This window comes from Vollenhovia emeryi, unplaced genomic scaffold (assembly GCF_000949405.1).
Source record: "Vollenhovia emeryi isolate VEMERY1.0 unplaced genomic scaffold, V.emery_V1.0 DF939127.1, whole genome shotgun sequence".
NCBI classification, from domain to species: Eukaryota; Metazoa; Arthropoda; class Insecta; order Hymenoptera; family Formicidae; genus Vollenhovia; species Vollenhovia emeryi.
In genome coordinates, this window is record NW_011967239.1 from 639,211 (window position 1) to 656,147 (window position 16,937).

The 16,937-nt window shown below is 48.6% G+C and overlaps 2 protein-coding genes across 2 annotated transcripts in view; one reads left to right on the forward strand and one right to left on the reverse strand.

Annotated features, from left to right (window-relative positions):
* Positions 1–717: 717 nt before the first annotated feature.
* LOC105568755 (bone morphogenetic protein 6) lies at positions 718–14,842 on the forward strand. The gene is made up of 2 exons (XM_012024658.1): positions 718–1,084; positions 13,001–14,842. Exons 1-2 carry the CDS (start codon positions 946–948, stop codon positions 13,801–13,803), a joined length of 942 nt encoding a protein of 313 aa, XP_011880048.1. The 5' UTR covers positions 718–945; the 3' UTR covers positions 13,804–14,842.
* Positions 14,843–16,246: 1,404 nt separating this feature from the next.
* Positions 16,247–16,937, reverse strand: part of LOC105568756 (probable nucleolar GTP-binding protein 1) — a 4,648-nt gene continuing 3,957 nt past the window's right edge. The window contains exon 9 of the mRNA XM_012024659.1: positions 16,247–16,707. Coding sequence (XP_011880049.1) covers positions 16,552–16,707 — 156 coding nt within the window. The 3' untranslated portion in view covers positions 16,247–16,551. The remainder of the gene's footprint in view (positions 16,708–16,937) is intronic.

A 16,937-nucleotide genomic window follows, 5' to 3' on the forward strand; every position in this document is an offset into this window, starting at 1 on the left:
ATGTAAATAGACTGCAAACAAGCCTTACAGCGAATTCGGTTAGTTGCACTGAGTGCACACTTAAGTTAACGGTCAATTTTTATATTTAACTTTGTCTTAAACACACGTTCAAAGGGAAAACTGATCCGCATGGATGCTATACAGATCATTTTACTGGCCAAGAAATATTTCAAGAGATATAAAAATTGACTATAAACAATCCCACTCAGTGCACACTAGTGCAAGCAGCCGAATTCGCTATGGGATCTCGGGGTGGACGGGAATGCGGGGTGGCGAGAAAAGGGTCGTTGCTCGGCTGGGACGAGGAGCGCGGCGGCGTAGCGACCCCAGAAAATTGGATAATTTCGATGTCGCGTCCGCGGGGCGATTGTTTCCCTCGAGAGCCCGAGGTCGGGGAAACACTGAAGCGGACCGAAAGTTGAGGCGACCTCGCGTTCTCGCGCTCTCGAGGGGTGGCCGGCCGAGATCCAGGACGGCAATCGGCGAGGCTCCCATTGTTTGCCTGGAATCTTTGAGTTCTGCGAAGGGGCCGGTTCTCGAGGCTCCTCCTCGACAAACGAGAGTCTTTTATCGAGAGGAATGTCACTTCTGAAATGTCAATATTTCGCGCGAACAGGTTTCGCCACATTTCGAAAATTACAACAAACCATTCGCCGGATAATTTTAATAAGCCGCGGCTTGTCGATATTTTCAATTTTTCGGATATACGTTGTGCTAGAGTTGAAAAAAAAATGTATCGCTGGCCCTTTCGTTCGCGCCGCGCGAATGCAGGCGCGTCGAATAAATTCCTGTCCACAAAGGTTCCAAGAAGCGAGAACGCGCTTCCGGTAGTTACTCCTTATTCGCGCCGTATATGTGCGTTGTAATTGTCCCGCCGCTATTATACACGCAACGTTACGTAAGCGGCCGCTTCTGAGCCGATGATGAGGCTTTAAGGAAGCCATTATGGCGTTTTGTTTCCAGGCGAACGTGAGCCAGGCCGAGTACGAGAGAGCGCACAGAGAGTACCTGAAACAAGTGCAGCTGTCGCACGACGGGCAGAGGCTAAGAACGCGACGGGACCTCCATGTGTTCCAGGCCGCTGGTAAGATCGCCGTAACACACCCCGGCCGCGAACTGGAAGTCGGAATCGCGCCCGCTTTCGCGGAACCGAGATTATTTATACTCTTGTTTCTTGCGAATTTACGCGCACTCGGATGATTCTATCGCCATTTATTTATCGTCTGATTACCGCGAATGCCTAACAAATTAAACAAATTAGATGTAAAAATATACGATAAACGGGAAGCGAGCACCGACTTCTGTATACCACTAGACCGATACGTTCGAGCTGAAAAGTGAGGCAGCAGTTCCGCCATGTCTTGTCGGGTAAATAAAGTAGTGTGTATGCGTCGGTGTGTCACTGACGGACCGATGCACACTTAGAGGAAAGTTCCCTGTTATGAGATAGGCTCCTAATATGAGACAGAGGAGTTTCCGCTAAATTAACAGGCGTCATCTGTTGGTTCCATGAATTTATTGCCCATGCAGTGAAATCTGTTCAGTGGAAAATTGATCCTACAATAGCAGGCCCACAATTATTCTGCGACACTGTACAATGCCTAAATACTTTTCACGTAATTTATATAATGTTAAAACACTTGCTCTTAGATCCCACTTGAGGAGGACCTAAACCAAAGGTCGAAACGTCGCGAAAGCGCATTTGATAAATGTGGCCAGCTGAGGTAGAGCGAAATTTGAAATTTTATTATTATTTCTGGCAGTCTGAAGAAACGTACCTGTTGAAAATTGATCGTTAGATCGTGCGATCGTTGCGAGATAAGATTTGCGATCGAATTTGGACGTTGCAAACCTGCTGTATCTCGTATCAGAGTCCTGTCGCATAATAGAAGACTCTGCTACTTAATTTACGCCTGACAAGCATGGCGGAACTCCCGCCTCACTTTTCAGCTCGAAGGTAGTCTGATAGTGTACAGAAGCTGCGGGAGCGAGTCTCCGGTAAATCACGAAGAGGATTCTCGCGCGAGCGTCGCTTCTGACCGCGCGGTGTCACGGTTTCTCCCAGTTGTAGGCTTGCAGGAAAGAAAAACCGAGCAGATACCGAGTAATCGTCGATCGATTGATCCTGGAGTCTGATTAATCTTGGAATCTCAGTAGGAATCCCGCGTTTTTCCGCTTGTTCCGCGAATTAGGTCTGTCCGCGCGCGCGCGCGCGCGGGAGACGATCAGCCGGTTGCGTGCGAGCAAAAAAGCGCGCACACACTCGCGCGGCGTATCCAACAAAAACAAAAGTGGCAAACGGGGGAGTGGGGCAGGGGGGGAGGCGAAACGATGCAGTTTTCCGCCGCGACCTGTCGATACGTCATCGCGACTCGCGGCGGCGGGGCGCATTCAAGTCGCGCGGCGCGGCGTTTCGGTTTCACGACTCGCGCGAGAGGCGACGCCGCCGCGCCGGCGATCGATCGTTCAAGGATGGGCAATTAAAGTCGCGCCTCGAGGAAGGAAAACGGCCGTGCAGAAACGGGACGTTTCTCCTCGCCGCGCGGCGAGTGAAACGTGATGCACGACGGCGTGTTTGCTTTTCCCGGCGTGTCGACGAACCCGCGAGGGATTTTTCCGCCCGAGAGGCCGCGCGCGATTACGCGAGACGCGGAGCGCGATTCGGCGTACTCGATCGACCGATCGATCGTTGGATCGATCGATTATCGCGCGCCCGCTCGCGACGGGGGATCCCCCGCGGCAGGAGGAAAAAGAAGCTTGCCGGAAGCGAGATCTAAAAGCGTGTTTCTTCAAGGATGCTGGGAAAATATACGCCGCGCTATTATTGGCCGTCCACCTAATTTCTCCCGCGCGGCGCGCGGCCGAGTGAGGAAAAATACTTCGCGGACTTGGCGAACAGCGAAACGGTAGTTTAATAACGCGCTGAAAGGCCCCGTCGTCGCGCCGGCCGCGACGACGTCTCCGGCAATCAAAGGTGGTCGATACGCGGGGATGCGTAACATTCGGAATGCTCCGAGGCTGTCGACCCCGGGGCCAAATTGATGAGTCGGTACGGCAATAGCGTGGCTCGGTGGTGTAACATCGCGTTTGGATCGCCTGGATTATTTATGTATTATTTCTTTTTTATTCATGATTCGTACGTTACTCGTTCCTCGAGGTGCGATCGGGTGTTTTAAGAGCTAGGGAAGAACAGGAATCTCCTCTTTCAAACTGTCGACGGAAATGTTAATAGCATCCATTATACCTGGAACCACGTTAGATTATCTTTTACGAGTACAAGATCAACGGATAACGACGCGATAATTGCGCGACGATAAATTAAGCTTTCATTTCCGCAGCTTCAGGATCCATTCACTCGAGTCCCGAGTTAGGTCGTTCCCCGCCGTGCCCCTCGGTTCGTGTTCGCGATGTAAAACGATCGCCCTCAATCATCCCGGCGGCCGCGCCAGATTCGCCAAATCCAAGCGACGCGTCTCGCCCGCGCCGGACGAATTAAGACGTGGCTCCCGCTAATGAGCCCCACGAGCGGCGCGCGACTCCGCTCAATTACGGGCCGCCCTGAAAATAGTGGGTCAACGAGATAAAAGTCGGCACGCATCTGGACGGGACGGAACGGGACGGGACGACCACCTCGGTGTGCGCGCGCGGTTTTACGCCGGGCGGTACAGCCCGGCCCGCGCAACACGCGCGCGTACACGAGTGGGCTCGAGCGCGTCCCGTCGAGTCGAAACCAGTCTGAAGTGGGCACTTGTCTATACACCGGCAGCGCAGCGGGCTAGAGGTGCGCAAAGCAGAAGAGGAGGAGGACGGTCTCTCTCTCTTGATAGCTGGTCTCTCCCTGGAGAACGCGCGCGCGTGTGTGCACGGCTGTTATTATGAAATAGAAATTCCGACCGCGGCGGAATGCCGAGCGACGAGTTCCCGAATGCAATAAGAACGAATCGCCGGGGCAGAGACGCGCCGCGCGGGAACAAGAAGTAGTCTGCCTTGCTTTATCCGCGAGGGACGTTGCGTGGATCACCCGCCGATACCGCGGAGGGATCGCGAAGCGGTGGAACCCTCCCCGTCGCGTCCCCCTCCGCCCCGCGTCTCCCGGAGCCCGTCCTGGCTCGGGATTTATTTCAATTACCCTCGCGGGTACTCTGTAAGAGTATCTTACTCTTGTTAATCGCTGTTATTAAGCCCGGAACGATGCGCGAAGCTAATGAAATACGAGGCGGAGGAGTAAAGGGAAGAGAATCGGGGCTTGAATTTATCCGTGGGAACTTTTTCATTCACGGGGTCTCCGGTTACCGGGTGTCCTGCGTAATCGACGTTCCGGAAACGCGGCCTCCGTAACGCCGAACATTCCGCGAAGAGCGACGCCGGCTGAGATGTGGGGCGCCGAGAGACGCCGTTCGGTTATTCCTCGGAATATCACGGCACGTCGGATCGATTGGGCTAATTTCGGGTCTTCTCGGCTGAAAATACACGCCGTATCATCGCGTAGATTATAGCTTATTTGTTGAGCGTCGCATCTCGCCGCTAACGTGGCGTTGATTAAGGCGCCTCTTTGACTCCGGCCACCTCGTATTAATCGAATCGGAACCTTAAGAAAATATTAGACCCTCTGTAATTTCAATGCACAGGAGACGTTGACGTCTCCCTTGAGTTCATCTCGGACGCTGAAGAGAGCGCGCGATTCGGGAGTCTCCCGCGGGAAATCCGCCCTTTCTTTTTCTCCCGAGAGTAGGGGGAAATGCATTTACGCGTACCATCAGGCCTGGACGGCTATGCCTAGGACTCTCCCTTGAAGCGGGGAAATACCGGCTAAAAACCCCTCTCCTCGGACCGTCCTCCGCGCACTATAGACTATGTTTACACGGCACCTTAATCGGGTTTAATAACGTCCGTAGTTAAGGGGCTGGCCAATCACAGTCATTCCATTCTTCTGAAGAATAGTCGTGATTGGTCAGTTTTATAACTACAGATGTTATTAAACCCGATTAAGCGTTCCGTGTAGCAGCACTCATAGACGAGCCGCCCCGGTACCACCTAGACATTCTTCGGGAAGGCCCGCCCAGCAATGATGGGCCCATAGACATAGAAGTTAGACCCAGCATACGTGTTCCCAACGTGTCACGAGCATAACAGACAGAGAGGCAAACTAGAGTGGCCGCAAGAGGCATGAGAGGGAGCGAGACGATCTGCGCAAGAAAATATTTTGTCTCTCGCTCCTTCTCATGCCCCCTGCGGCCACTCTATTTTGCCTCTCTGTCTGTTATGTTCGTGACAACTTTGCTTAAGGAAATGAATAGGCATGCTGGGTCCATCTTGTACGTCTATGGATGGGCCTTACGACCCCGTCCACAGGCGGCACACGATACATCCGCCGTCCTAACCACTCGTGCTGTACAATAACGTAACATGACCACACGGCTAGACTTCATACTCATTCATTCCTTAAGTTAGGCCCGTTTTACACCTAGGGATGATCCTACTTGTGGCTCATCCGAGTGGAGAAGTGCACACGGGCATCTCAGTATGACTGTCGTACTAAGTATGGTTTTTGTATGACTTCACTATGATTGTTAACCGTCTTCTTATGTAGAAATGGCACCCGAGTCCACAAATGGATCTCAATACGAGGATCTTTGTGCATATATTAACTCACTCGGATGAGCCACAAGTAGGACCGTCCCTAGGCGTAAAACGGGCATTACGTTCTCACACGCTGGGACGGCGGAGATCCCGATTCCGCCCCGGCGGGATACTCGGCGGGGGCCGCAATCTCGCATCGTTCCCCGATTACGTGTCGCGCGGCTTTTAACGACGCTGTTGATCCGATCCCGGAGTTCCGGAGCGCGGTTTCGGAGCAAGTTCCGCGTCCAACGGGGAGGGTCACCTGAGCGTAAATCGCGGCACGCGGCGTCTATTTTCGGTGCGTGCCGCCGTGTGATAGAGCCTAATAATAAGCGTGCGGCACGCCGACCGGCGTGGTGGCGCGGCGATTGACGGCCGCACGCGCGCGCGTGGATGTTATATTTGGGGTGATATCGCCCCCGTCGCTCCCCCGGTCGCCACCACGAAATTCTCGCCGGGTGACGCGAGGGTGGGCCGCGGGGAGCGAACACGCGCGCGCGCGGGATCGTTACGGCAGTTAAATCGTCCGGATTCCGCGGATTCCTGGGCGCTTTATCGGCCGGTTATTTTGCGCCGATATCTGGTGAACCGCCAAGCGGGACCCGTCGTCGCCTCCGCGCGGTGCCGCCTTCGGCCGCGTCCGTCCGCGATTCATGGCCCCCGAGGCCGAGGTTGACTGAACGAAGCCCGCGCGGGACGCTGCGGCGCTCGTCCCCGTTCCACAGGTGCCGCGCCGCGCTCCCAAAATTGACTCTCGGGGAAGACGCGCGCGCGCGTAATCCCCCGGATATAGAAATCCATTTCCTGAGGAATCTCTCGCGGAATGGGCGCCTTGTGCCCGCGGACCCCCCGGTGTTTGCGATCGCTTTCCGCGCGCCTGAAATTCCTCACCGCGGAGGAGTTAACGAGAGTAATGGGGCAGCGATAAACGCGACTTCGATGCCTCTCGTCCGAGACACGGCCACCGTGTCCGTGTATTCTGGAATATGGCGCGTGAAATGTAGTACGGGAACTAATTGGAGTCGAACGGCACGACGCGGGATTTGTATTAAATACGGTCCGTGCGGTAGACGATCGATTTCCGAATTGCAAATCCTCAGGCGACGACTGTTACAAAGAATGAACGTCGCGTCAACAGGGCGTAGACAAGGGAGTAACCACTAGCTAAAATGTCCCACCGATTACACTAATTAGAATTTGCCAGTTAGTGTCGTTTAACAATTTTTCCACATTGGTTAATGTTTAATGTCTAACGAGTGAAGAAACTCGAAAATGAAGACAAAATGACTCTACGTGGGGATTTCGTAAAGATTTCATAACGATTTCGGGAGACACTGTCTCGCGATTACGTTAAGTGGTTACCCCCTTGGGCACGAACTATGACATACATTTGGATATTCACTGAAAGGTAAATTTTTGGGGGAAAATGAAAACAAGTTGTGAAAATGTTCAAATTTAATGTTTGTCTAACAAGCGAAGAAACTTGAAAAGACAAAACGATTACGTGGGGATTTCGTAAGGATTTCATAACGATTTCGGACACTGTCCCATAATTATATTAAGTGGTTACCCCCTCGGGCGTAGAAGTCGAGAGAGGAACGAGCTTGGTTCCGGAATTCGTGGAGGTTTCAGCGGCACAGTAGATAGCCGGCACGATCGCCGTCGATCACGATGTTTGTTCTCGCAATCGGAATTATCGCGCCGCCCCGCCATTCGCGCGACATGCATCAAACGCAGCTCTAAAAGTATCTACCGCCCCTCTCTAAAAGTAGATCTTTGCGCCGTAGCTCGAAAAAACAAACCCGAGCGATTTCACCGAAACACGCAGGATGCACGTACGCCGCGGTTATTCGACGAACGTGATCGCTGGGAAACGTCTCTCGGGAGAGCCGGGAAGATCGATCGATCCGGGAAGCTCGGCTCGCCGCCGATCGGCGTAGCGCGCACGCGACGCCGCGTATACAAGTGTAATCACATCGTAATTACATTGATGATCCACGCCTAATTTCGATTAGTGCACTGAAAAAAATTTCTGGTTGAATATGGACGAATCAGATAATTCCTTTAGGATTTACCAGAATTTCTGTAGGATTACAGGAATTCTGGTAAATCCTAAAGGAATTCTGGTAAATCCTAAAGGAATTATTTGATTCGTCCATATTCAACCAGAAATTAGGCGTGGATCATCAATGTAATTACCAGAATACCTTTAGGATTTACCAGAATTTCTGTAGGATTACAGGAATTCTGGTAAATCCTAAAGGAATTCTGGTAAATCCTAAAGAAATTATCTGATTCGTCCATATTCAACCAGAAATTTTTTTCAGTGTGCAATTGGATTGTTTTTTAAATGTAAAAACTGATCTTTCGTATAATCTTGCATTTCACAAAATCACCCAGTGAAAACACCAACGTCGAATCGACGCCAATGGAGTCGAAACAGCGTCCCAACCGTCAGTTTTCGTAAATAATTAACGTTTATTAATTAATTTTTGTTTAAATACCAGCACAGATAGAAGGATGACTCTGAAGTCACATGGTGTGCTGATTTCCTAAGATTTTGCCTCATGTTTTATTCGGTTTAAACGAGGCAATTGATTATAATTGTTTGACCAATCGGTATTACATTCTGTATTATATTCTTATCCGGAACTTTCTATGATCTCATTGTAGTTTCACTGAAGAAGACCCGAAGAAGGGTCGAAACTTTGGTTTCTTATTAAAAAGAAATTCTGACTTTTACTGTGTGAGAACTGAGTCCTGTTCATTTTGTGGTTTACACTGGCACTTTCTACGTAAGTAATTAAGTTTTGGAACGTAATTTTTTGTATTAAAATCAATTTGTATTAAATTCTGTATTAAATGAGTTCACTCCAATAAGACGTTAAAAGTGTCCGGAGCGTTGAACGCGGTAACTTAGAGACAGAAAATTACGGCAGGCAACGGTCCGCCTCGGCTTTTTCGCGAAGGGAGAGTCGAGCGCGAGTCGGCCGAAGAATCCGCGAGAGAACATCCGGCGGTTTTCTGCGGATAGCCCGCGTGCGCGTTTACAAGATCCTATTTTTCATCGAATCTGCACGTGAGAAAAGCCGCGAGAAATAGACGCGGGTCTATTTGCAGAAATACACTCGGTGGACGAAGGATTAAGTATTGCCCTCGCTCTAAAAGCGGAGAACCCCGTGGCGCCGCGAGAAACAAACAGAGGCGGAAAGTGAGAGGAGAGGAGAAAAGTTGAAAACGTACGATTCTACCAAACGTGACGCGGTGCGTTGGCCCTGTCGCCGGATAAATTTATACGAGGAACGTGATAACCGGGAAATGTGTCCGGGGGCTCTGAAAGTCGCTCGGTCTCACGAATTTTTCTTCGGGGGGGGGGGGGCGTCGCAGTCTCCCTCTTCCGTGCCCTCGCCCCGTGTGCGACGTCCCATAAATAAGAGGGCTAATCAGTGACGCATTCCGGGCACGCGGCGAGGCGTGGAAGGACTCGGACCTTCGCCTCCACCGCCCAATTTCTCGACGCTTTTACACGCGTAATTATCGTCGCTGAATAACGGCGAGAAATGGCTGCATCGTCGCGAGCGTCATCGATTGAAATGCGATCGTGCGAGAGAAGTGTCGCCCCGGTTCGATCGTTCGAAATTTTGCGCGGCACGCGAATCTCGACGAGAATAAACATTGTTCTCCACAATCCCCTATCTCTGCCTCTCAGCGTGCAGTCGATCGTCCATTCTCGCGGCTTATTTAAACAGTCTCTCACGTGAGAGAGAAATTGTCGAGCTACACGGTCAGCCGCGTCACACGTGCGCCTCGAGATAAAGCAAATGGAGCCCTCACTCGCGTCCTTTGTTTCCGTCTTTCCTTTTTCCTTCCTCCCCTCCCCGTTATTGAGATAACTCCCTAATCACTACAGCTGTAAATCTAAGTGGCGACCAGATAAACCAGATAATGCGCCTATGGAGTTACTTCGGATGGAAACGTAATCGCTATCCCGTACCTGGGAAAATACGTTACGCTCCGCAGCGCACGCTCGAGGCCCTTCGCGTCCCTCACGGAGACGTTCTTCCTGCCCAAATCCTCGTAATTACCATCGCGGCACTCCGGCCTGCGTCCGCGATGCTAGAACTTGGCCCAAGTTCTAGTTTCGAGAAATGTGTAGCCAATCAACTTGCAGCCATTATGGAATAGCTGCAAGTTGAGTGGCTACAGATTTCTCGAAACTAGAGCTTGGACCAGGTTCTAGCATCGTGGACACAGACTTTCAGAAATGTGTAGCCAATCAACTTGCAGCCTTTATGGAATAGCCGCAAGTTGATTGGCTACAGATTTCTCGAAATTAGGACTTGGGCCAAGGTTTAGCATCGTGGACACGGGCCTTAACACCGGCGCCAACCGTTCGAACGCGCCGCGACAGGCTCGGAAAAGCGGTGTGTGGTCGTCGATGCCTCGTGAATAATTAATGGCCACGCGAGAGAGTTTTCCTGAAGAGCCTCGCGGGCCCCATAAATAAGACTTAATCAGCGCCGCGGGTGAAAAGGAGGGAACGGAGAGAGAGTGCCGGCTCCCCGGCAATCGGATTCTCTCTTTCCCTCGTTTTCTCCCCGAAGAAGTTGTCTCCCGCGGATTCGATTCTCGCAGCCTCCTCTCGCGTCGCCGCGAGTGTGACTTTTACGGCCGCTGAAACGGGCGATTTATTAATTCGAAATCCTCTCTTTGAGCGGTCCCGTTATTAGTACGCCCGTCCGGGGTTATTTATGATATTGGCCCGCGACCAATTCCAGCGGCAATATCTTGAAAAGAAGTAACATATTGCGGGCAAAAAGAATGACGTTTTCTTTCCTCCGTTTTCCTCGGAGCGACGCGGACGGTCGTCGTTAAATTCAAAGCACGCCGAATTCCTCGCGGAGCAAAAGTCGCGCGGAGCGGAAGCGGAGAGATATCGCGGGACAAATCATATTGTAAACAAAAAAATCGTCGTCTTTAGAGGAACAGATCGCACCGCTGATTCGTTTCCCATCGAGTCGTGCGTCGACGGGGGATTTAATTTAGGACCCGCCTAAAATCACCACCGAGGCATCTCCAGGTCGTTTCGGCGGGTCGTAAGAGATCGGCGTCTTCCACGCCGCGGCCGATTTTGTCGGAAGGCCGAATACCGTTCCGTGACTCAGATCGTGTTTGTTTATGCGCGACGAGTATCCATCCGGCGGGGCGCGCGTTCGCGATTCGCGAAAATCCTCCCGCCCCGTGTACTCGCGTGGGCGAGTAACGCAGATCTTCCATCGCGCGGGGCAGGAATGCTCGCGGTCGCGACTCGCGCGTGCATCTGCATCCGTAAATACGCGTGAGACAATTGCGACAGCGCGCGTCGGCCGGGAATTCAGCAGTTCCTGCCATTTATGTAACGCGACTTTTGTACGGCGACCCCGACAAAGTGTAGCTTCCGCTCGCCGCGCGCGGTCCCGTCGGAATTCGTCTCGAACGCGAGAGAGCAACTACGATCGCACGAATTATCCGCAGCGTCTTATTCCGCGTCGCGCTTCAATTCTTTAGAAATATAATACATCAGTCGCGCAAGATTATCGCTTATTTATCGTCGTTTTGGAATTGATTTTAATGAAAAAAAATCTAGCGCGTTTCTTAAGCAAAAGATGGAAATGTCTCATTATTTATGCCTCAATCGTGTAATATTTAATTATATCCAATTCTAAAATCATCAGATCCTCAGAGATCTGGCACTTTTATTGAATATTCAATGTTATTGTCCATTGAGAGACCTAATTATGTTCTCTTAGAGCATTTAATTATACAGATTTAGTTAGATCTCAATAGACAACGTCGAACGTTCAAGGAAAGTGTCGAATCTCCGAGAATCTGACGATTTTTAAAATTGGATCCCGTGTGATATAATCAGATATTACATGATTCAGACATGTATAATGAGACTCTTTTCCAGTTTTTCCCGCGGGTACGGTTGTAGGAGTGTGGAGATTCTTCGGTCTGTTTACGGAAGAGGAAGCTGGAGCGGTAAATACTGGTGATAAAGCCTCATCCCTTTACGTCAACATCGAGGCGCCGACTTGAATTGAAATCTGTTCGGGCCTCTTTTTCGGCAGTCTGGTTTTGTGTAACGGGTCACGGAAAGGTTCATTCCGCGCGACGGTGTAAACGGCAGACAATGGCCGCGCTGTTGTCCGCCGTTGGCTCTAAATTTACCGTGAATACAATCTGTAAATCTCAAGGTGTGTGTAAGCGTGCGCGCGGTGGCGGCGCAAACGCCACGTTGACAACGATGACAAAGCGAAACTGAGTCACGATTACGAGCAAAACTCTTGCGCAGTCTTCCGTGTCATTGTTGCAAGAATTCAATTGCGACCTAAACGGAACCAGAGTTTTTCCCCCGCGCCAATTAATACGCAAGGACCCGCACTCTGTTATCCTCCATTCGTTTCAGGTATCGCGCCTCAATGGCGATGTTGCGTAACGCGCAACATTCTCCGCCGGTATAATTAATTACATTTTGCCGAGGCGATATTGCCATTACATGGTGCTATATTATTAGAGGATGCATTACATTCTACTAATAACGTTAACGTTCTTCTCTCTCCCGATAAGTGTCAAAGACAATTTATCATTTTAATAATTCGCGCCGATGTAATAGCATTTACGCGTTTAATATTGTAATGCCGCGAATTGGAATTGGACGCAGTTCTGCGACGCGGTACCACCGTGCTTTTTCGCTGGAGCGAATTTCGCGAAACGTCAGAAATCGGCGGAGTCGAATAAGTTTTGCTATCGAATAAACTGTATTTAAGGCGACGTTTCGACCATATGGGCGGTGGTCCCTATCAAGCAACGTGTAATTCAGCTCACAATTAACTGGCGGTGGCAATGATCAAAACGCCATTTACAACGGATAAAAGCTACGTTACGTTGAGTCAGCAGAAATTGGACTGGTTATAGAAATAAAATTCTGCGTTATCTCAAATCGAACTGTAATCTTCCTCAAATGCACTTCCGTGCGTTGTATAAGTTTCTTTTACGAATATAACGAGTTGGATCATTTTTGCATAGTGTACCCCTAGGTCTTTACGATCGCTTTGCAGCACAAAGCTATGAAAATAGCTTCTCAGCTAGGTAGCAAGCTGACGTGACTCGTCGTCACTTTGACGTCAAAATGACGGCAAATAACGTCAGCTTGCTACCTGGGTATTGCATGACTGCGTCCAATTGTACAGTTTAGGAATTCGCTGATGGCCGTGCATAAGTTTGTCGCCCGATTTAGAAGTAATCGCTATGACGCGAATTTTCCGACTTCCATTCACGAAGCTTCTTCTCGCTTACGTAACGATGCACTCATCGGTCGTGTCTGCGTTTCTTACAGAACATCCGGGGAACAAGTCGAGCCTCGGCTTCAGCCGGCGAGGAGGGTACCACCGGCACTCCCTGTACTTCCCCGTCGCGATTTCCGGCGACGCGGAGGACGTCACGGTCGATCACGCGTCCCTGAGATTCCTTCTCCAAGGCGACCACAGACGTCCGCGCGACCTCGAGGCGCTGGTCTATCTCCGCACGCCGGTCTCCCGGCGTCTTCTGCTGCGGCGCGGGATTCCGCAGGGCGAGCCGACGAGCTCCCGATGGCTCGAGCTGGACTCCACCGAGGCGGCCGCGAGCTGGCTCGAGCACGGCCTGGAGAACCACGGCCTCGAGCTGGAGTTCCTGCACGACGGCCGGCCGGCGCGGCGCGAGGTCGCCCACGCGACGTTGAACGTGTTCGCCACGTCGGAGCCCGGAGGCAGGCGAAAGCGATCCACCCCCGAGGAGCTGATGCCGCTGCACAAGGGCCGGCGCAGCAAGTGCAAGGACAACAACAACAAGAAGTGCTGCCGGCACGAGCTGACGGTCATGTTCAAGGACCTGAAGGGCTTCGAGTTCATCGTTTACCCGAAGAGCTTCGACACCGGCTACTGCAAGGGCCGCTGCCCGCCCCGCTACAACCCGGCGCACCATCACGCCCTGCTGCAGAGCCTGCTGTGGAAGGAGGACCGGAAGAGGGTGCCCAAGCCGTGCTGCGCGCCCAGCAAGCTCGACCAGCTGATGATCGTCTACTTCGACGAGAACGACTCGACGCAGCTGAAGGTGTCCTACTGGAAGAATATCCAGGTGCTGGAGTGCGCCTGCTCGTGAAAGAGAGGAAATAAAGGAAGAGGAAGGGAGCGCGAAACAGTCTACCGTGGCCGAGGACTCACCAAAGAATCGTCCGAATTGCGGTTCGGTGATGCCGCACATATTCGCGTTAAGATACTACTACTAATAATGAATATACTGATAATGACGAAAGTAAAAAAAAATAAAATATACAATTATACAGTCGTTCGAGCGGCTCTAGGATTTCCGTGCATTTCCGCGATTCCTTTATAGACTTCCATTATTTCTCTCTTCTCGTTTTTGGTATGATTCGGACGATCCGAGGCATCACCGAACACTCAGATCCTGTAGCTCGCTCAGGGTCTCGCATCGACTGTGATACTAACGATATTTACTTGTCATTATATTCCTTATCACATTAGCGATCGTATTTTATATTATTAGGACATTCTCGCTGTATCCCGGGTCCGGTTGAGAGAAAGCGAATCGTCGACAAGAACGTTGATACGGCTTTCCTTTTCAGCCGGGCGAGCGTCTCTCCCGTACGAAGAAACGCCATAACGTCATCGTGTATCTATAACGCATACCCTCTATCTGTTAATTTATTACCATCACGTAAGCTCCTGCGAAACGAGCTGGTCGATGTCTATTAACGTAATTTTTGTGACGCAAGCTAAAATCTTCGCTCTACCGAACCTTTGTTTTGTATCGAGGTTTTTGTTAGTTCCTATAGGATATTACGACTAGAATCTCTAGAGTATCCCGAGTAAATCTCTCGATCCCCTTCCCTCCTCCCTCGAATGCAGTCTAACGATCGCGAACACGTATTACGTTGTTGCAAAAATTTCGATGCGTTTTCTGCGAGATCCGCCGCACGCTAATCTCCATGCATGCGTGAATTTGCAGTTCTATCTGAGATAATATATTCGCATTTTATCTACGAAGTAACGTATATCGTAAATTTATTGAGCGCGCGACAAGATCGAGAAAATGTCTTACTAATGCGTCGATATATCAAATTGTATAAAAATTTATGATCACGCACACTATTGTAAATTATAATCTAATTAACCACCCACAGCGGCGCCCTTTTACCATCATTATTCCTGCCCCACTTATTGACAACTTATCTGATGTTGGAGATCCATTTATATATAGCGAAATCTTAAATATATCATCTATCAGTTTTCAACAGACGCGCTTAATTCTTTTTCATATCAGATAAATTATAATTTAAAACAAAGTTTATCAAGGATTAATATTCCAAGAGCCGTCGTTTTTCACAATTTTCTCAATTTTAAATCGATACCTTAAGAATAAAGTCACAGATAAAATTATATTAGGATCAACGATTTGAAGATTTATGTTATTGATTTTTATATTGTAACTTTATAGATAAACAGTACAAGATAGATTTCTCTATCATCCTTATTTTCCTAGAAGCGTTTCTTAGAATCAACAATATATCTACAACATATTTGTAATCTTCATACATTAGCTCATTTATTTAATCAACTAATCGAATTTTTCTCAAGTTTGATCAGTTCATAGCTTCCTGGTCGACAAGAAGTAGAATTGAAACATGCGTCGTTATACTCGAAAAATCGTCAAAATTATCAGAGAAGCATGATTCGAGAAGAAGTTAACGAATTGAAATGCGATTCGAATATCCCGCCTTTCGGAAGATGCAAATTCAGGTATGTAAATTTAGTAGCTAAATTCAGGATATTAGGAGAATATGATTTGGAAGAAGTAACGCAAACTTATCTCTCCAACGGCGCGAATTTGGAAACATATTGTTGCAAAATACGAACAGAATTGTTTTTTACATTTCTGTATTAATTTCTACCATTGGCGATTCGAGATCTTCGAAGACTAATAAAAGTCCAATACAAAATTTAAACTAATCAATAATAGTTGCACATAATTTCCGAGTTATAAAAAAACTCATTTACTTTTTATTTTCTACCATTTTACACCTGTATTCAGCTAAATCGTAATGGAAAAGTTAGAATTATTATCTTCAACAAATATATCGAAGAAAACTTCCTACATTACACAATTTTCCAAGTTTTTAATTCATTATCTTAGCAATTCAACTTCAATAATAGATTTAGAGTAATGAAATTAGAATATTCAGCTTAAGTGTTGAATTTATTAATTTTTACTGTATTATTTCAATTTTTATTAAATTTATAAATTTAATTCTATTACCTTATTAATTATATAGTTGTAGCTTGGTAAATAACGTTTCAAAATTAACATCGTGCAACTGTAAAATCGATGCTTCGAGTCAAGTGTTATGATTTTATGAATAGAAGAAAGTGTGAAATCTTCCATCAGTGCGAGGGGTTATCTCGCTACGACAGCAATAAAGTTACAGTGATCGTGACGCCGCTGCTTACCCCGTTCGAGTTCGAAGGTTACCTTGTGGACATTATGCAATCACGCGCATTCACGCCACACCGGGTCGTTATAAAAATACTATTGTCAAAGATTTTTATTTAGCAGCCGATAACGACGGAGGAATGGAAAATCTTCGCCGTCTCCTTTAGTAAACAGCGCGAAACGCGAGTTTCATTCACAAACTATAATCGTATTATCGATCATGAATCAAATATAAATCGGTCAGCGACAATATCCGAGCGTGATGAATGAAACGTTCGATATAGCACCTCGAATACAATCTGGATTGAAAGTTACATTTACAAAGGAGACGATTTCTTTTTATATACACAAAAGTATATACGATATAAATGAGCAACGTATAAAATATCAATGACAACTTTATCTTCTGGACGTTTTGCCGATTCCTCTTTTGCCGGAGAATAAATGCTTCGGCATCTTATTGCCGATAAAACGATCGCCCTCGCCCTTGAGACCCTTCTTAGCTATCTTCTTCTTCTGTGCCTTGTGTGCTATATTGCTCAGCTTCGTCTTCATCTGCAACAAATACCAGAATGATATTACGTTACCATTTACTAAGTAGCGCGAATAGATGTAATGTTCTTTCGTGTAAATTAGAAGACAGTTAAAAGAGAGATTTAGCGATGCTCTAGCTCTCCACTTTCTGAGCACTTTCTAAATTTGATTTTTTCGATTGAAAATTAATTTGCTGAAAACCATATACAGGGTGTCCTAAAACCACCGGAGGTCCTCTTAATGACAGATTT